This window comes from Limanda limanda, chromosome 1 (assembly GCF_963576545.1).
Source record: "Limanda limanda chromosome 1, fLimLim1.1, whole genome shotgun sequence".
Classification (NCBI taxonomy): Eukaryota; Metazoa; Chordata; class Actinopteri; order Pleuronectiformes; family Pleuronectidae; genus Limanda; species Limanda limanda.
Window position 1 is genome coordinate 2513187 of NC_083636.1, and position 21753 is coordinate 2534939.

The 21753-nt window shown below is 42.4% G+C and overlaps 1 protein-coding gene across 1 annotated transcript in view; it reads left to right on the forward strand.

Moving 5' to 3' along the window:
- Positions 1 to 21753, forward strand: part of LOC133011191 (WD repeat-containing protein 7) — a 74420-nt gene that overhangs the window by 41348 nt on the left and 11319 nt on the right. The window contains exons 23-24 of the mRNA XM_061078898.1: positions 10531 to 10758; positions 17374 to 17560. Of these exons, the coding sequence (XP_060934881.1) occupies positions 10531 to 10758; positions 17374 to 17560 (415 nt within the window). The remainder of the gene's footprint in view (positions 1 to 10530; positions 10759 to 17373; positions 17561 to 21753) is intronic.

The window sequence follows — 21753 nt, forward strand, 5'->3', positions numbered from 1 at the left end:
GAGGGAAGACTGTCTCCACCGAGAGAGAGAGAGAGAGGAGCTCATCTCTGCCTGTGATGGAGGGCGAGAGACCCCAGGGAGGTCAAAGGTCCCTCGCTGGACACAGCTCCACCCCCCTACACACAGACACACACTCACACACACACACACACATTCACACACACACACACACACCCTTTGTCATCCTCAGGATTCAGGAAAATCGCAAAGTAAAGGAAATCTGTAGTCTCTGTTCACTGTAAAACATTTTTTAATTTACAGATGATTTATCTTTTCAAACACAATAGACATGATGGTAATTATTTGATGGTCATAAATGAAATAATCAGCAGAGGGATGTCTCTCCCCGTCTCTCCCTCCTCCTCCCTCTCTGCCCGTTGCGAGGCGTCCACAGCAGCAGATAAAGGTCGGAGGTCAGAGGCCAGGCTGACCCTCACCTCTCGGTGTCATTAGCCCGGCTGTGATTCGGTTAGCTGAAACGCTAGCCTCCACGGTTAATCTAATATCGGAGCCTGGAGGTCGTTTGGGTCAGATCACGTTTCTCCTCGGAACAGATTGAACTTATGGAAAGATAAATGTTCTGAGCCACGACTCTGTGAGCTCTGATTGTTTCTGATGATTGTGTCTCTGCTCTTTCACTCGGCCGGGGCCCAGCTGCTGTATGAAGATATTATTATATTACAGGCAGACGAGTGAAGTTATTGTCTAAATGTTGTAAATGTACAGGAATGTTTTTATGGTTTGTCACAGACGCACTGATATCAGGTAATGTTCAATGAGAGCCGATGAAGAGGTATTGGGGTTAAAAGTCGGTCGATGAATCAATCAAATTTCATTTTATCTATAAATCTTCTGTTATTAAACCTGCACCAAAGTGAGGAAAACTTAAAAACTTAAAACAGCAGAAAAACACTGAAATGCAAAAGACGTCTCGTGTAATATCACAAAATAACAGAATATTCATGAGAAAAGACAGCGTCCTACTTAAATAGAGAGACATAACAAGGTTAAAGCATTTATGTAAAAAGACATTGTCAAGTATGAGTCTCTCACAAACATGTGAGCATCAGCATTTGTTTTCTGTTATAAAAAAAACGTTATTATAAAAATCTATATAATAAAGTTTATGGTCAAATGTAAAAATATTAGGGTTTGATAACGACATCTTAAGAATCATTGGCAATTTTTATTATACATAAAATCTGCCGATGTTTTACTCCCTAATATCGGCTTAGGCCTCAAGAAATCTATATCCAGCCATTTGTTTTGAGTTGCTGGTGCCAGAGCGACACCTAGTGGCAGCGAATATTATCGAGGATTTTCCGCACAGTCTTAAATAGTCCAAAAACAAATACTATGTTAAAATATATCGTACGTTAGGTCTGAAACACATCGTAGTAGGTTTTAAAACATTCATTTAAAAATCCCTCTGCACGTTAGCATTTAGCTTTGTGATTTGCCGTCCTACTTGGTCTCTGTGTTCTCGTTGTTTCTCAGCGATACAGAAATCTTAACGCTGTAGAAAACAAACTAATAGAAACAAGACCAGCTGATAACTGAGTTTTATTCCTGCTGGAGCCAGTGCGACACCTAGTGGCAGTCAGTATTATGAATATTATATAATGTGTAACGTATCTTCGTGGTGTTTCCTTGTGGAGTCTCGGGCCTGTGGGCAGATCCAGATGTTCATCCTGGTCCCATCGATCAGGATGAAGCTCAGTTTTCACCTCAGAGACTCGGATCCTCGTCTCAGCAGCGACTCACTGGAACTCTCTTATCGGCTTAAATGGAAACGAGATAATGGGACAAAGCCAGAGAGAGAATCAGCAGATGAAGTCTGAGTCACATTAATGTTTGTGTGTCCCTCACAGTCACTGGGTTTATAGATATTATTTATATCTTTCTTTTCTCCCTGTGTGATGAGAGGATCGCTTCCTTTTCCCTCTCTCTCTCTCTCTCTCTGGGTTCTTTTCATCTGGAGGAGCTGGAATCTAATTCTGTCAGACGTCTTTGATTCTTCTGTGAGCTTTAATCAAAGTGATTCCTTCTTTATGAGGAGGCTCCAGCGCTGTCTCTGCATTAGGGAAATAACCTCCAGAGCCGTTTCTCACACCGAGCCGTGAACGTGACAGCAGCAGTGACGACAAACCCTGTGTATTAAAAACCTGTCGCATCGCAAATTAAACTGCAAAACAAACACATCACTGATATAATGGAAGATAAAATAAGACCTCAGGCTTTTCATAGATCACCAGTCGCTGCTTCCAGCTCTGAACTGAATTATAAACTGGAACAGAGTTAATGGGACGGAGCACAAGTCGCTCTGCAGAGCTCCCGGTAGAAACTGGGTTTTCCTGATTTAAAAATATAACAGAAATCCAGCAACTTTTTATATTCAGATGAGACGATCTACTTCCTGTTTACATCACATGACCAGAGTACGTGAATGGTCCCTTAACGCGTGTTTTCAGGTGTGTTAGTGTGGACGCAGGTTGTTTATTCTTTTTTTTTTAACTTCTTTTTATTTCCTTTTATCGAATACAGTCATACAGTACATCGTTTTTAACATGAAATTAGGGATCACGGGTTCAAGTCTTAGGTTACTGGAGTTAACTGTCCATGTGTGTCTCGGGTCCAAGCCATCATGATCCAGATATATCAGAATCAAGTTACTGATTAACATTGTCCACAGACACAATACATCTCACATAACATTACATCAAGACAATATTCTGAAATTTTCCCATTGTTCATCAGAAAATTGTTATTTTCATCTCTAGTTACCATTTTTCTTTAATATCCAAATTATTCTCCTTTAGTTCTTCCTGCAATATCCTGTATAAATGTGATATGGACTTTGCTTTCACTGTTCCTTGAATTGCCAATATGAAGAAGTGTTCCATTTTGGATGGTGGTGAGCAGAGCTTTTCCCATTCTTGATGTTTATGTAAACAATGTCTTATTTGTAAATATCTGTAGAAGTCTTGGGTTGGTAACTCATATTTCTCTTTAAGCTGTTCAAATGACTTCAGTACAACTCCCTCGAACAACTGGTCCACTTCTACTATACCCATCTCCCTCCATCTTTCAAAACACCTGACGCAGGTTGTTTCTGATACGGAGCTCAAACACACTGGATGCTGATGGTTTGAGTTTTAAAACGTATCAGTGTGGATGTAGCCTGGAATAAAATTAATTTAGTTATGTGAGCACGTTTTAACTTCTAATAAACATAAATCAAACCAATCAGAAATGGCGCAGCTCGAATCTGCCTAGTTTTTTTTCTTTTCTCATATATGTTTATTAGTTTTCCAACAGGTAATACAACACAAAACAAAACAAAAACAAGACAAACATTTGGCTCACACACATATTCAAATCCATACAGGCAAAAAACAGAATAGTAAAACAGAAAAGTAAAATAAAAGTATACAGAAATAAAAGTAAATCGATTAAATGGTAAAACAGAGCATTCTGAGCTATGATACAAACCCTCTGGTGAGAATGGTGGAAACATTCAGACCAACATATGACAGAAAGGGTTCCCATGTTTTACGAAAGGCATCATCATTGCTGTGAAGTTTACACGTCAAATGGTCCAACACAACATATTCAAATACAACCCTTTGCCACTGAGCGTTAGATGGAGCTTTATCTGTGATCCAATTCAAAAGAATACACTTTCTAGCACAAAAAGCAAGTGTCTGATAAAGTCTTCTTTTAAATTTGTCAGTGAGAATCTGCCTAGTTTGAAAAAGAAGAACCTGTTTGATTTGACCGGTTCGTGTCTCTGAGCGACTCCAGCGTCCTGATGGAGACAAACAGCAGGTTCCCTCTCGTCTCCCCCCCCCCCCGACGAACTTATATCCAGTTTGTTTGTGGCCGCCGCCCCTCTGCCCCCCCCAGCCGTCTCCCGTACAGTCTAATTGAAGCTCTGTGTTCCCAGCGAGCGCAGATAGCTCCTGTGTCTTAAGACGTGAAATACACTTAACCTTCAGCTGGAGTCCGGCCCCCCCGAAGGGCGGCGGCACAACCGGGACTCAAATCTTTTTTCTCTATCAACTTAATTGTGTTTTCAATTATTTCCCCCCAGATTTACTGTCTCTTGACATTTGCTGTAAGGACGGTGTTTACCCCCCCCCCACCCACCAGCAGCCCTTTGTTTTACTCGGTTGTCTTTCCCTCCGTCCACAGACGTAGAGATACATTTATCTTCCTCTTTTTTTTACCGTACTGCTGAAGTCTTTTCTCTCTCTCTCTGTGGTTCACCGTCTCCTGCTCCCTCCATCGTTCTCACATCAGTTTCCTGCTGCTATCGATCCCCCCCCCCCCCGCTCCCTGGTGATCAGGTTTTACCAGTCTCCCATTGATTACCAATGGAGGCAGCGCTGAGGTGCATGATGGGAAGCTGGCGAGGTTGCACGCACAACAGGGGAGAGATGGGAATGTTGTCGGTTTGATTTCTTGTGTAGTTTCTTCTGATCTGTTTGTGTTGTCTCATTAATATGTGAAGAGTTTATTCATCTCTGCAGAGCTTTGTCTCGTTATGATCTTGTTTCATCAGGACAAAGTTATATAATATTATGTTGTGGTTGGTTTTCACGAACTCTGACGTCCTGTTGTAACAAATACACCAAACTTCCTTTAGAATTGTTGTTGTTTTAATTCAATTTAAGATTTTTCGTTGAATATCGAAAGTTAGATGTGTATAATTGTAGTTGTATTAGTGGTAAAGTAGATTATGAGTATACGCTGATATTCAGGATATTCAGTAGATACAGAGTCTGGGATTTTAAACTTCAGATCTGACATTGATCCGGCCGAGATGAAGAGACACTGTCACTAGACTTCAGTATCAATAAAGTTTCAATACAGTCGCTATAGAAACTATGAATTAAAGGAGGTCTTTACTTTTACTTTGCTTTGTTGGAATTGTGACTAAATTAAATACTGAAGATAATTAAACTGTTTTTATTATCTGGACGACAGCAGCTTGTTTTCAACGAGAAGATAATTGGTCCAGAGCTGACCCCAATCTGTGTGTGTGTGTGTGTGTGTGTGTGTGTGTGTGTGTGTGTGTGTGTGTGTGTGTGTGTGTGTGTGTGTGTGTGTGTGTGTGTGTGTGTGTGTGTGTGTGTGTGTGTGTGTGTGTGTGTGTGTGTGTGTGTGTGTGTGTGTGTGTGTGCACTTATTGATCACTCCTCTTCAAACAAAGAAATCAGCTCTGCTCCTCTTTCTTTCTTTCTCCCTCTGTTTCTCTTTCAGTGTTTTTCCTCTTTCCAGTGATCCTCCTCTCTCCACCTCCTTTGTCCACCTTCTCTTTCCCTTCATCCCATCATCTTTCTATTCCTTTTTCTCTTTTCCTCCCTCTCTCCATCATTCCTCTAATTTGCATTTCCCTCCTTCCCTCCTGCTGTCTCTCCCCCCCCACTCCATCTTACCTTTGTCCATTTCACAAATTTTTCCGTCATCCATCCGAATACACTTCACTTTTCTTTTTCTTTCTCTTATCATCTCTTCTTCTTATCTCATCCAAACCTTCATTTTATTAATTCCTTAATTTGATTCTTTCTTTGTCTTCGTCCTCAGCATTTTGTCACTGAAATGTCTTTAAATTTAATTCCACTGATGCAGCAAAGCTAAACAAATTTCCCATTTATCGTTCCAGGTTTGACTTGAACCGATAAACATTTCAGTAGAAACAGAAAACTTCCCTCAGTCGAGTTTCTTCCTCCGCCGTGACCGAACAGATCCTTAAATTCAGTCGAGCTGCTCCAGATACGAGTCGTCTTCATTTGTCTGATTTATTCTCTGAGAAATCAAACAACGTCCTGTCTCACAATTTTAAAGCAAGAGATGAATAAGTCCTTCAAAGTTTTGTAGAAATCTCTTCAGTAGTTTTCTAGGAAACCACCTCCTGCTCCTGAGTTCATTTCACTTTCTCTCAAAGGTGAACCTGCTCCTCCTGCTTTAGGACTTTGGGACGTCTCTCTGAGAAGTTCATAATCTTACAGTGATTGCTCGGACCCCACAAGTTGCTGCATTACACCATCCGGCCCTTTTCTAATAGATTCCTTCCCTTATGGATAATGTCATTTCAGCCAGAAAGGCTTTTTATCCCAATCCATTTCTGGTTTTATGAAGATTTAGCCGAGCAGCGGCGAGCGCGGAGGGGAGCTCGTCCATCCCCCTCTTTAGTTTATTGGGTTATGTTTGGGAGCAGGTTGGCCAACAAATAGGATTTAGATACAATGTTATTACAATAGATCTGCCAGTCGTGAAGGAAGCCGATCGATAGGCTTCAAAAATCAATCAGTCCTGTCCACACGCCGAGCGGCAGCAGGTACACGGACAGGAAGTGATGCTACCTGCCGCCGCCGCGCCGCAGAGGAACTCACAGCGGGCGAGCGGTGAAGGTTCAGAGATTCAGAAGGTGAAGCACACGACCTGGGCAGCTTTTTGATTTACCAATTACCTGGAATTATTATTATTATTATAATAATAACAGTTCCCCACTCTTATCTGGTGCCTCTACAAAGTCTGGAATCTCCACTGGAGCCAATAGAAGCGTATTTTTTTTAATTTAAAAAGTCTCTTCAGAAGTCGAATAGTTTCAATCTGGAATGAGGTCCAAAAATCTTTAAAGTTGCGCTCATTTGTTTCATTGACAGAGTTTTCGAGTCTGGTCTCATGTACAGCTGACTTCTCCTGCAGTGACTGTAACTGCTAGTTGACTTTGCCATAGTATTTTATTGATGAATTGTTTTATACCTTATATTACTGTGTATATATATATGCATATTTATTTCATTCCTATTTATTCAATGTATTAATTTTTAATGTATCAACTTTTTTATTGTACCCTCGGCACAATTGGAAATGAGGGTCTTATCCCTCAATGTGTCTTCCGAGGCTTAAATAAATATTCAATCAATCAATCAATCAATCAATGCAGAAGTATTAAGAATTCATAATTTAAATGAAATGATAAAGATTATCACACAAAACAAGTTATTTGTACAGCTTGGACATATGGAATCAAACCTTTCTGCAGCTGCTCTCCTTCAGATTTTACTGTTTTCATTCCATAGACTGTAAATAAAGATGGACGACTTAACGGCTCCCAAAAGTGAAGCCAAAGGGTCTTTATCCCCCCCTGGTGGCTGGCTGCAGTATAGGTCATAAACCCCATCAGCATCAGCATCATGGCTGAAAACTGAGGCTGACTCAAGATGGCGGCGCCCAAATCCATTTACTTACAGTAGCGATATGTCGTCCATGTTTATTTACAATCTATGATTTATACTTTAAAGCTGCCACTGGTTTTTTCCCAGTTTGAATATAAGAAGCAGAGACCAGTGACAGAGCGAACCAATCAGGTGTCAGAAGGTGTGACAGACTTGCTCCATCACTGGTTATTGATTCCAAGTCGCTCTAACCAATCACCACATCGATCATAACCGTGTCGAGGTTTTACACCCCCCCCCCGTCTCCTCAGATGTTTTTAAAAACAATGTCCTGATATCGTCTCTGAAACCTCGTGAGTCTGAATCCGTCCGTCTCTCTCGTCCTTGTTACTTTCTCTGCGTAGATCTCAACTTTTTGCTCATTCTTCCTGGGAGTCTTTCTCTAATGCTGTTATCTACTGGCCCAGTCTGGCCCGAGGTATGGATGCCGTCTGTAATCCATTTATCAGAGCCGGCCGCTGGGCCTTCTTCCAAATGACAGCTGGCCTTTAGCAATCTCATTATAAAGCGCACCAGGATATAGTATGGAAATATGGAGGAGGGAGGATGGGCTGAGCTCCGAGGAGAAAACACACCGACCAAATATGAGGATTTTTTAAATTTTCTTCAAAGTCCTTTTTACTATTGTACGTAAAATATAATTCTTAGAAATTACTCATTATTCTTTAATCATCTATGTTGGTTTTTATGTGTCACTGCACTGTCATCAGCTGTCAATCAAACCTTGTGGATGAAGTCAAACCGTCTTGATCGCCCCCTAGTGGCTGGCTGCAGGATAGGTCATAAACCCTCCCTCCTCCATGTTATCAGATGGGACATGAACCAAAATACACAAAACAGAGTACGCATTAAATATTATCATTGTCGTTTCAGCTCGTTCTTATCTCACTGATGTTTGTTCAAGTGTTTCTCATCAGTTTGGTTTTTATTAGTGATTTGATGATATAAAAACAGGGGGAGAGGTTATGATTGACAGCTGACTCCTGATTGGCTCCGATCTTTTTTAACAGACTTTCAGTTTGTTCAGTTTGATCCGTTCTGAAGAAGAAAAACCTCCAAGACTGATTTTTAAATTCTCTTCATTCTGAAAACTATGTTCATTTATTTCCATAAATACGTTAAAACTAATAATAATGAGAAATATTCTGTCGGGGTGCGGCTCCTGTTCACGACTTTATGAAAACAGATCTTCAGCTTTAAACATCTTTGTTTCTCTTTTCTTCCTCTGAGCTGCGACGCTTTGTTTTCATGAATCATCGACATCATCAACAATCATGTGACATTAATTTATACAACTTTTGTCAAGAGAAAACTCCATCATGAATATTAGCAGAAACACCCCCACTCTATTTATCACCCCTTCCCTGTGTGTGTGTCCGTGTGTGTGTCTCCGTGTGTGTGTGTCCGTGTGTGTGTCTCCATGTGTGTGTGTGTGTGTGTGTGTGTGTGTGTGTGTACCCGGTGCTTGTTCCTCTGCCATACAAATCCATAACAATGCTGTGCTCGCTCATGCAGAGAGAGAGAAAATAAGAAATAAAATCAGAGGGTGGACGCAGTGGGAACGAGTGTGTGTGTGTGTGTGTGTGTGGGGGGGGGGATCCAGGTATTTGTGTTGTGTTGTGGGGACCTAACCTCCACACACACACACACACAGTCACATTATGGAGACTTGTCTTCCTCATGAGGACAAAAACAAGTCCTCACAATAAAAATCCTTAAATTATAAAGTGAGACCATGTTTTAGGTTAAGATTAGATTTAAGTTAAGGGTAAGAAGAGTAGTAGTTAAGGTTAGAGTAATGATGCCAGTCAATATAATGTCCCCTTAAGTGATGGAGACGAGTGTGTGTGTGTGCGTGTGTGTGGTTGTTACATACACACTTATACACAAACAGTTTTTATGTGGGTCTTTTGATCCAAGGTGAGTAAGGAGCTCTCATCTCCCACTGTGATTACACACACACACACACACACACACACACACACACACACACACACACACACACACACACACACACACACACACACACACACACACACACACACACACACACACACACACACACACACACACACACACACACACACACACACACACACACACACGCACACGCACGCACGCACGCACACACTCTTACACACTGTATTCCCCTCTTCCCCACTGTGTGGACCCTGTTACACACACCCACACACAAAAGAGGTTATTTTGAGGTTGTCGTCATGAACACAATGGAGGGACACGCACACAACGCACGTGTCCAAAATCCTTCCAGAGGTCCCGTGTGTGTGTGTGTCTCTCTGTGTGTCTGTGTGTGTGCACTGTGACTAAAGGCTTTCAGCTGGACAATAAGACGTGTGCCTGCGTGCGTGTGTGTGTGTGTGTGTGTGTGTGTGTGTGTGTGTGTGTGTGTGTGTGTGAGTAATGGTTAATACCAGGACAATGGAAGTGTGCCTGTTCAGTTGTTATCAGCTCACTGGAGACTCACAGGCCTGCTGGGTTTTTTTATCCCGTTTTTTTGTTAACCACCTTTCAGCTTGAAAAGAGCGAAAGAGAAAGAAAATGAAAAGGAGTAAGAGAAAGATCCCACCCACTCTTTCTTTCACTCTACAACACGTCTGAAAGAAGAAGGAAACACACAGATGTAGAGAATCTGTCCGAACTGAACTGGTTCTGTTAATTGGTTCAGTCGCTTAAACGTCTGATTCACGTCTCTCAAGTTTCTATTTTCAGTTTATTACATTTTATTTTTATCTGCCTGACGTTGGATGGAACTGGACATATCTTCAGTGATGCTTTAAATATAAAAATAAAATAATGAAGCTTGTTATATGTTATACACTTAACTATAGTGTATTTATTTTCACTTCTAGTCCATAGGCAGTTGTCTCATATCATGTTTCTTTTAACACTGATATACATTTATATATTTGAAATGTATTATTTTGTGTAATCATCAGAAGAGGTTTGTGGCTGTTTGGTTTTTGCAGATGCTGTTTGCTCCTGAAGAAAAACAATTTAATAAAATGTTGATGTTATTTGAAACAAATTTTCAAAACGCATCAGTTTCCTCCGCCTGTCCATCGCTGCTGCTCCTCTTTTCAGCCTCTGTCTCAAACACTTGGTTTTTAGCTCCTGTCTCTTTAAGTTTTACATTGTTGAGTTTTTAACAATTTACTTAAATATTGAACTAGACAATGAAATAAATAAATAGGAAACAAACTAATGGAATAAATACGTAGTTAACAAAGTTGCTAGAGTGAAAGTCTCTCTCTGTCTCCACCAGGTTGTCTCTCCAACCTTCCACCGAACGCCAAGAAGATCTCCAACTCGTATGAGGAGCGCCGTAAGCAGGCCACCGCCATCGTGCTGCTCGGGGTCATCGGGGCCGAGTTCGGCGCCGAGATCGAGCCTCCGAAGGGCGCCATGCGGGCTCGGACCGGCGGACAGGCGCCCGAGGGCTTCGGCCTGACCAGCGGAGGATCCTCCAACTACTCGCTGGCCAGACACACTTGTAAGTACAGAAAACACACACAATGCACAACACACACACAACATTTTTTATCTTAGAATTTGACCGAAGTCCAGACGACACGGGGTGAATCTTCTGAGGATGTTCAGTCTTTAGTTTGTTCTGTACTTTACCGACTGTGAGATTTCAGAGATGTGGCGTTAAGAAGGCGGCGGCGTGCTCTTTCCACGGCGAGTGAAGTCGCTGGTTGTGGGACAGACAACAGCAGCAGGAGTGGCGCTGATATTGTTATTGATTTTCCTCCTTTGGTGCCCCTTTTATTTTTCTGTAATCTTGTTTCGCCTTTTAATTTTTTCCCTGCACCGGTTGCCTCTGTGCTGTATCGCCATTTCTGCCCGACACAGAAAGACCTTCTGCTCCACCTCTGGTTTCTAACCGTGGACTTCAGCGCCCTCTGATCATCCTCCTCTCGTTGGAGGGATTGACTCAGATTTGGACGTTTAAGCTCTTCAGCAAATAAAGCCTAACCACGCCGGTGACCTCTGACCCCTCGAGCAGCCTCACTCAGGCCTCGGGTTTATCAGCAAATATTTAGAAGATGACGTTCTCATCGGCCTGAGCTGCTCTGAACCAGGATGTGGATGTTTGATGAGCTCACACGTCCTAACGTCCCTGCAGCCTGTGTCTCCGTCCTGCAGCCTGTGTCTCCGTCTCATCCAGACTCACTGAGACGCTCAGGGTCTCGTGTTGTGGTTTTTCCAAACTCTGAGCTACACGACCGACAAAGTAGAAACTTCAGTGCTGGATTAGAGGTGAGGGGAGAGATGGAATTGATTTTCATCCACCAAGCTTGACACCTTAAGGAGCTTGGCACTGACACACACACACACACACACACACACAGACAGACACACACACAGTAGAGTCCGGCCTGTGCCACACTCCGCCCGCAGCGCTGGACCTTGGTGGGCATCAAACCTGCACTAAGCAGAGCTGCTCTTCCGTCCCGCTGCTCCTGAGCTCTGATTGGCTGCCTCTGGGGGCGTCCGCCCAGCGACAGCGCCTGTACCCTCACTGATAGGCCGTGGAGCATGATGCTGCTTAGTTGGACCGGTACACAGCTGCTGGCTCACCTGTGGACACACAAACACACAAACACACAGACACACAAACCTCTGGCCTGGGTCATCAGAAGAAAACAAACTCCAGATTGAATTGATCCCTTTGAGCTGCGCCTGTTTAAAACCTTTGAATTATTTAGACATTGTGATTCTGGCAGAACTCTGGAACCCAACCTATTCTTACTTTATTTATTTGACAGAATATGGAGAAAATCTTGGAATGAGTTAAGATCCTGATTTGATAAACACAGCACATGGCAGTTAGTTGTTAGATGTGTTCTAAGTTGTTACTAAAGTTGTGTTCATCAAACTCTCAGAAAGACACAAACCTGTAAATTGCTTGAGCTCCCTTCATGAGTTGGTTTGTGAAATCTGATCATTCTCATCTCATCAATCCAGAGCTTTAAACTGATCTGTAAATTATTTCCCATCATATTGTGTTGAGTGATGTCATGAAGAAATCCCTCTCGAAATCATTCTTTGTTCAAACATGAATTTAATGTGCATTTCTTCATCTTACAGGACAATAGACACAATCTGAAGCTTGTTTAGGCCTAAAAATCACTCAGATCTTATGGTTGAAATGACATCATCCCTGTGAAACACCTTTTATTTCAATATAAAAACCAGCACATTCCGGGTTCACTCGCCTCTCTGGTGCTTTTCATTCCCTTTCAGGTTGGAAACTTTAGGATTTTGAGGCTTTAACAGCATCACCTCACTTCCCACAGCCTGAAAGCAGCTGAGCTCCCGGTCCCTCACAGAAATATTGTATTTCTGGTTTGATCAAGCGAGCGCTGCTGTTGTTGTCGTCAGTCTTCACTAATTGAAGTGAAGGGTTTGCTCCTGTGACCGACCTCATTGAGTTAGTGAACCTTTTAAAGGTTTTATTACTTAAGCTCAAACAGACAATTACAGATGGCTGTAAAAGGCCTGTGGTGGTGGTGGAGGACATTCTTTATGTCGTCTGCTCTTTGTCTCTCTCGCTTGTTTCGGCCGTTTTCATTTCTCCCCCTTCCTCCATTTTCCCTCCTTCTCATCTTTTTTTCGCTCCGTTCTTTTGTCTGCTCTCGTACAGTTTGTTGTTTTTCTCTCCCTCCTTCTTCTCAATCTACCCCCTCTCCTCTCGCTATTATGAAATTGAAAGATGGATCGGTGTTGTTGGCATACAGCGCAGCGTGTGATGAATGAGAGCTGTCCACCCGGAGAGAGGGGAGGGTACAGTAGTCTATACAGCCAAGTATAGATTGATGTTTTCATATCGCGAGCAGGGAAATGTAGGGGAGATGGAGGGGGAGATTGAGCCTAAGGATGGAGGGAATGGAAGAAGGACAGGTGATGACAGAGGGAGGGGAGGATGTGGACGGACAGGATGGAACTCTACATCAGGAGGAAACCGTCCTGGGACAGTCAATGCAAAAGACCTCAAGTTCCTTCGAGGCCCTTTTACCCAACGCTGGCATTTTAACACATTGAAGAGAGCTGATCGGAAATTAAGATTTATTTTGTTTCATTGAAGCTTCAAGAAGGAGTCGATGAAAACAACACAACACACTCTGCTGTAGTGTAAAGTGGAAACAACACAACACCACACTGGATTGAGTAGTTCCTGGTGAACATGAAGGATGTGAGTTCACAGGAAGTTTCTGCTTCACTGAGGAGATGAAAACATCAGATCTGTGAAGTGGAGACTCTAATTTTACTTAAACTAACAAACCAAACAAACATGATCACCATATTTCAGTCACGTTTTCCTCATTGTTTTTAATTGGCTCCATCAGTTTATTATTTTGTGCATATTAATCAGTAGTTCAGCGAAATGCAAATCAATTATAATTTTCTTTTCCTGGTAATTTGCTCAGAATACTAAACTTGGGAAGGAAACTTGGCTCCAGTCATATCAATACTTTGTAAGCTTTCAATTGGTTTGATATATACATTTTCAGCCACATTTGTTGATTTACAATTAACGATTAGTTGTATATACTTGTCGTGACAGTAGCCTAATCCTGGGACGACCATTGATTGGCTGAATAAACTTGAATGCTAAATACCATGTGACATATTTGAGTGCTACTTACATCTTGTTGAATGTGTTTGAGAGGTTGTTAGCTCGGTGACGTAGCAACGCCCCCCCACATGTTGATGCTAGTTAGCCAAAATCATGCTACCTAACCAGAACCAGAGGTAGCGTAACTAGCCAGCGTGCTACGTGCTAGCTGCCAGGTTGTGGTTGACAGGAATTCTTAATGCATATTGTGATTGATAACCAAAAACCGCTTTTTTTACCCTTATATAAGAAGTAGTGATATATATATATTATTATATGTTATAGTTAGGTTTCCACTCACCCACTCAGGCTCTTCTCCTCCCTCTTCTTTTAAACGTGGTTCCCTCTCTCTCTCTCTCTCTCTCTCCGGTCTGATCCGGCTCTCGTCCACTAACCAAGTCCCAGATATTGATTTACCTTCAACTTTCATTTAAGCTCCGAGAAAGAGAGCGAGAGAACGAGGGGGAAGGAAAGGAAGGAGCAAGGGAAAGTAGCCAGCCTGTTTAGCGGTCGACCCGGCTCGCTAAAAAATTAGACGTCACAGATCTGTCACCATTTCACACCCTCACCTCCCTCCTCCCCCCCCCCCCTTCCTCCCCCAGCCTTAATCACCCTGCGTGTGTTAATGTGACATGTTTACTGCTCTAACTAACAGCTCATTACAGGCGACTGATGCTTCGTCGATAGCGATCGCTTCGTTTGGCTCCGTCCGGCCTTTAAACAAAGATGTCCGCCGTGAGAAATGGACCGCAGTCCGGGGCCGCGCTCACTTCCTGCTTCGAAAACCAAGAGGGGAGGGGCCGTAAATTTGAATCTCGATCCAGCCAATTACAGGGCTGATTGTTAACGGACATTTTTTAATTGTCCAGAAGAAATTATTACGTGGCCTTTTTTACGATTACGCCCCAATCAAGTTCATTACACAAACACACACACACATACATGCACACACCTGCCCACACACAGTCACTGATGAACTTTGACCTCCTGTGTTGGTTTAATTTTGACTCGTGACCTTTGTCCCTCATTCATATTTATTAGTCATTTAAAACAGCAAATACAGAAATTAAAGCTGAAACCAAAAACAACAGTGTGAAAAAAAATTGTGTTTAAAGGGTCAAGGTTGTTGAGGTTAAAGTAAAAATGACTTAAAATCATAGGACTGTATATGATATTATAAATGATAAACCTATGAATCCTCATGGCAATTGTTGTATCAACAAATGTAAATTTTGTCATTAAACCAACAGATTTAGTAATTCTCTGTAAAGATGATGAATATTATATAAATGTTATAATGAAAAGGTTGAAAAAATCAAGCACTTATTGTTCTGTTCTCTCTAATAATTAATTGAAATCTCAGTATATTTGATGGTTAACACGACTCGTGACGTGTAATTGATTTCTGTGTGGTCGTGATGATTTGTAATAATCATTAGCTGAAGGTCAAAGTTCATTAAAGCCCACAGCTGATATTTATAGTCCAGCGTTTCGTGTTTATCGACGCACGGAACAAAAACATGATTGATTTCACCTCTCGCTGCTGTTTGTTTACCTGGTGTTGATCACAGGCCGGGGGTCAGAGTTCATCCCCCTGTCACTGAGTCGCTCACAACACGCTAACAACACGCCTCATCTGCATGTTCCTCTCTCTCTGACAGCAGCACGGGCTCCTCTGCACTTTCTGTCTTTCTGTTTAAATCCAGTTACGTGTCTGTCGCTGCTCGTACATATAACGACAAAGTGAAGCCGCTGATACAGTTAACCTCCACCGATATGTCTCATAGGCCGGTGTGCACACGTAAACCAATCAGGAAGCGGGTTTGCCATTTAAGGCGGGCTGATGATAAAATGCCAGAAGATCCCGATGATGAGATTACGTGTGTGTGTCTGGAGGCTGGAGCAGCTTCAGAGCCACCACAGGATCATAAAGACTGAGAGTAAAGGATCCGTATTATATTATATCAGATTTATATTATGACTGTTTAACATTTAGATGTAAAGGGAAAAATACAGTGAAGGGAATCGATCTGTGAGTGGATCCAGACAGTAAAACACAAGAGCCTCCAGATGCTGATGTAGAAACAACATAACAATATAATGAAATCATATATTTTTTTTAAAGTAAATGTCTGATCCTCCTGTGAGAAGCATCTTCTCTGTTCACATGTTGAAATCCAGATTTTCTCATATTATCACATCTGCTTCTCTGACGTTATCTCTGAGCAGCACTTTGTGAGGAATCTGCTAAAAGCTCCGGCTGCTGTGGGTGAGACTGGCAGAGACACACAGGCCTGCTGGGAGGAGGGGGGGGCATGAGTGTGTGTGTGTGTTTGTGTGTGTATGTGTGTGTGTGTGCTGGGACGATGGGGGATGTTATTGAGGGATGGGGGGATATCTTCTGGAGTCTTAATGGTCAGTCTGTCCCCACAGAGACTGGCTCAAATGTCAGGTCAGCTCTGAAGTGACCTCCCTCCCGCTGCCTCTCCATATCCTGTGTGGGTCTGTGTGTGTGTGTGTGTGTGTGTGTGTGAGTGTTTGTGTGTGTGTTACCTCATTTTTATCGGACCCTCATATTAAACATTAGGAGTTATTATTTTTCTATATGAGCTGATACGATTTCTTGATGGAAAATGTCTTTATTTCTTTGATAGCCATGTTGCTGCCGTCGGGGGGGTGGACTGATGATGTCATCAACGTTTAACCATGATCTGGTGTTGGTTTTTTGATATTTCTTTCATAAGAGCTTGACGGTCACGTGTCGGGTCGTTGGGTCAAGACTCTGGTTGTGTTGGGAATACAGATGTGAACTAATTGACAAATAGATGATTAGACATTGAACAGGTTTGTGTCTCAAGTGTGAATTATTGTGCACACATCAAATATTAATGTCATATTTTCCTCCATGTTATTCACTCCTGTGAATATATATGTGTGTGTGTGTGAGTGTTTGTGTGTGTGTTACATCATTTTTATCGGAGCCTCAATTTAAACATTAGATTTATTATTTTTCTATATGAGCTGATACAATTTCTTGATAGAAAATGTCTTTATTTCTTTAATAGCCATGTTGCTGCCGTGGGGTGTATTCTCTACAAAGTTGTGTTGAGCTGATGATGTCATCGACGTTTAACCAGGATCTGGTTTTGGTTCTTTCATATTTCTGCCATAAGAGCTTGACGGTCACGTGTGGGGTCGTTGGGTCAAGACTCTGGTTGTGTTGGGAATACAGATGTGAACTAATTGACAAATAGATAATTAGACATTGAACAAGTTTAACGTCATGAAACTGGTTCTGTGTCTCAAGTGTGAATTATTGTGCAAACATCAAATATTAATGTCATATTTTCCTCCGTGTTATTCACTCCTGCACAAAACTAACGAAACCAGAACTATCAGAATCCAATAACTGTGCCGTAGTGTCGGAACCAGCACCAGACTCACCCCCCCACAGTGCTCTGATCCCACTGGTTGTTCTGGTTGCAGGTAAAGCTCTGACCTTCCTGCTGCTGCAGCCCCCCAGCCCCAAGCTGCCCCCCCACAGCACCATCCGCCGCACCGCCATCGACCTGATTGGCCGAGGCTTCACCGTGTGGGAGCCGTACATGGACGTGTCCGCCGTGCTCATGGGACTCCTGGAGCTGTGTGCCGACGCAGAGAAGCAGCTGGCCAAGTGAGTGTGTGCCCCCCCCACCACCCCCATTACACACACACACACGTCACATGTTGCTCTGATTGACACAATTACATTTTCCATCTCATATTCTGAACCAGATCTTTGAAATGAATTCTGTGTCGGTAAAATAACACATGAGAGGATCAGAGAGAATAAATGTGACGAATCAGATTCTTGTCTGTGGAAGTAAAACAGAAAAATCTGCTCTGAGGTCGAACCTCAGCTTTAATGAGATGTTTTAACTTTTAGTATTTTTGCCAATAGAACATTCACTGAACTTTGAATAAACAGGTGAGCAGATCTTTAGTCTTTATTTGTTAAGGCTCGATTCCTGTCAGTTTCACAGTTTCAGTGAAAAAGCTGCAACCAGAATCACCACAGACCGACAGTCCACACAGACCGGATCAGAACTGACACTGAAACCAGTTTGGTTCAGAACAGACACTGAAACCGGTTCGGTTCAGAACAGACACTGAAACCGGTTCGGTTCAGAACAGACACTGAAACCGGTTCGGTTCAGAACAGACACTGAAACCGGTTCGGTTCAGAACAGACACTGAAACCAGTTAGGTTCAGAACAGACACTGAAACCAGTGAGAACAGAACTGGTGTAAAGATCTTTTTGTTAAATACACACTGAACATATTTCTGCTCAACAACTGAACTGATTGGTTGGATATTTAATGTTTGTGTTCGTTTGCTTGATTGTTCAATCCTCCCTCTCAGATTCCAGAGTACACACACAGACACACACACACACACACACACTCTGCAGAAACACTTAGGCCGACACACTGAGTTATGGAAGCCGGGCTGTAATCTGATTGCAGGACATTATGATGATGTAACAATGTCTGCGTTGCTCTGACATGTGAGTCCTGTGTCTGTGTTCATGTGTGTTGGTCTGTGTTCATGTGTGTTGGTCTGTGTTCATGTGTGTTGGTCTGTGTTCATGTGTGTTGGTCTGTGTTGGTCTGTGTTGGTCTGTGTTCATGTGTGTTGGTCTGTGTTCATGTGTGTTGGTCTGTGTTCATGTGTGTTGGTCTGTGTTCATGTGTGTTGGTCTGTGTTCATGTGTGTTGGTCTGTGTTCATGTGTGTTGGTCTGTGTTCATGTGTGTTGGTGTGTTCATGTGTGTTGGTCTGTGTTCATGTGTGTTGGTCTGTGTTCATGTGTGTTGGTCTGTGTTCATGTGTGTTGGGTTGTGTTCACGTGTGTCGGTCTGTGTTCATGTGTGTTGGGTTGTGTTCACGTGTGTTGGTCTGCGTTCATGTGTGTTGGTCTGTGTTCGCGTGTGTTGGTCTGTGTTCATGTGTGTTGGTGTGTGTTCATGTGTGTTGGTCTGTGTTCGTGTGTGTTGGTCTGTGTTCGTGTGTGTTTGGTCTGTGTTCGTGTGTGTTTGGTCTGTGTTCGTGTGTGTTGGTCTGTGTTCATCTGTGTTGGTCTGTGTTCACGTGTGTTGGTCTGTGTTCATGTGTGTTGGTCTGTGTTCATGTGTGTTGGTCTGCGTTCATGTGTGTTGGTCTGTGTTCATGTGTGTTGGTCTGTGTTCATGTGTGTTGGTGTGTGTTCATGTGTGTTGGTCTGTGTTCATGTGTGTTGGTCTGTGTTCATGTGTGTTGGTCTGTGTTCATGTGTGTTGGTCTGTGTTCACGTGTGTTGGTCTGTGTTCACGTGTGTTGGTCTGTGTTCATGTGTGTTGGTCTGTGTTCATGTGTGTTGGTCTGCGTTCATGTGTGTTGGTCTGCGTTCATGTGTGTTGGTCTGTGTTCATGTGTGTTGGTCTGTGTTCATGTGTGTTGGTCTGTGTTCGTGTGTGTTGGTCTGTGTTCGTGTGTGTTGGTCTGTGTTCGTGTGTGTTGGTCTGTGTTCGTGTGTGTTGGTCTGTGTTCGTGTGTGTTGGTCTGTGTTCGCGTGTGTTGGTCGGTGTTCATGTGTGTTGGTGTGTGTTCATGTGTGTTGGTGTGTGTTCACGTGTGTTGGTCGGTGTTCACGTGTGTTGGTGTGTGTTCATGTGTGTTGGTGTGTGTTCATGTGTGTTGGTGTGTGTTCATGTGTGTTGGTCTGTGTTCATGTGTGTTGGTGTGTGTTCATGTGTGTTGGGTTGTGTTCATGTGTGGAACGCACCTGAACTCTGGATATTACCCATGATCCTCTGCTTCTTGAACCTGAATTCTTCATATTTCAGAAGTTTGCAGCTGAATATTGGAGCTGAATTCTGGTTTATGACCAAACTGACCCGGTCACCGTCGACCTCGGGAAAGCAAAGTTTACATTTATTCAATATAATAAGTTGATTTACATCCGTCAGTGTAACTGTTGATCCAGTTTGAACCGGTTTAACGGCAGCAGACTCACTTTCACTTCCTGGACCCGGGGGTCAAAGGTCACGGCTGCTTTTATACAATCACAGTGAGGTCGTGGTTAAGGTGAAGCAGCATTTTACACAAGTGGAGGTCACAGGTCACGCAGAGGAGAGGGTCATTCACTGGAGTCTTTTCATGTATGACACAAAGGAGTGTGTGCGTCTGTGTGTGTGTGTGTGTGTGTGTGTTTGTGTGCATGCGTGTGTGTGTTGCTGCTGAAATCTAACTGGCCAATATGAGTTGATCCTATTAAGGTTGAAACTGAAGCTGGGGCAGCCTGGTTAAATGAGTATAGATATGTCTGCTGCCTGTGTGTGTCTGTGTGTGTGTGTGTGTCTATGTGTGAGTCTGTGTGTGTGTGTTTGGTTGTAGAACTGAAAACAACACAATAGTAGCAGATAGTAGCCCTTTTTTTGTTGAAAAGAAAGTGAAAAGAACTTGAACAGATGCATAGATAATAAAGTAACATTTATTTTTTGTTCTAATTTCTTTAACTATGATATTTGTTAATTTTTTCATTTGCTCATCTGTAGGAGCTCAAATCAAAATGGATGATAACTAACACACACACACACACACAAGAAAGTAAAATGTGACAGCACACAGAGATGATATTGGAAGCACCACATTTTGTTATTGTTTAATAAGCATGAACACATTACACTCTCATGCACATCAGTGTTTTACAGACAGACAGAACACACACACACACACACACACACACACACACACACACACACACACACACACACACAAACAGCACTGAACAAACCAGTGACTGTAAACAGGCAGCGCTGGTTTCTGTGCAGCAGCGACTCTTCATCACGTGACGTTACTCACGCCTCCCTCACAGACAGAAATCAATACCTCCAATCCTGAGTGAGTGTGTGAGTCTGTGTGTGTGTGTGTGTGTGTGTCTGTGAGTCTGTGTGAGTGTGTGTGTTTGTGTGAGTGTGTGTGTGTGAGTGTGAGTGTTGGTATTGACTGGATAATGTCAGCGTGATATTGGCTGTGAATGCAGTCATGTTGCCAGGTTCACACACTTAACCCTACTTGTGTGTCTGTGTGTGTCTGTGTTTGTGTGTGTGTGTGTGTGTGTGTGTGTGTTTTGTCAGCTACGCATCAGTCAATCTCAACTCACAAACTATTTTGGTTTTGTTACTTTAATACACGTATTATTATTTTTTTCACTAGCACTTTGTGTGCGTCTCTGTGTGTGTGTGTTTATTTTGTGTTGCCCTACAGACAGAATGTGCTGCATTTAAAGACCGAATCATTAGATAATATAAAGTTTATAGAAAATTCAATGATGATAATTGATAATTGATTATTTACTCTGTCTTCACGTAACAACATCGAACGTTTCCAGACTGAATGAAGGCTTCAGTCTGAACTCTGCTATAAACACAATGTGCTGTTTGTTAAACTGTAATCAATGTTTAATGTATAGATCATAGATTATAGATCATTTATTAACCTGGACTGGAGTTTATGTTTATGACTTAATGTGATCTAATCCAAGAGCTACGACCATGAAGTCTTCATTTATGACTGTAATATTAACTCTTAGGCCGTATGTTCTAAAAAAAAATTGAATAAGACTAGGGTTGCAAAGGGGTGGAAAGTTTCCGGGAAATTTCCAGAAATTTTCCATGGGACGTTTAGCTCGGGAATTTTGGGAATTTTGAAAAAAAAAAAAAAATACTCAAATTAAACGCTGAGCAATAAAAACATCATTCAAAACTCTTTTCTACAGAGAAATGCCACGTGCACTATCTCATGTGTGGAGACATTTCACCTCATCCAATGTAGAAGGAAAGGCTG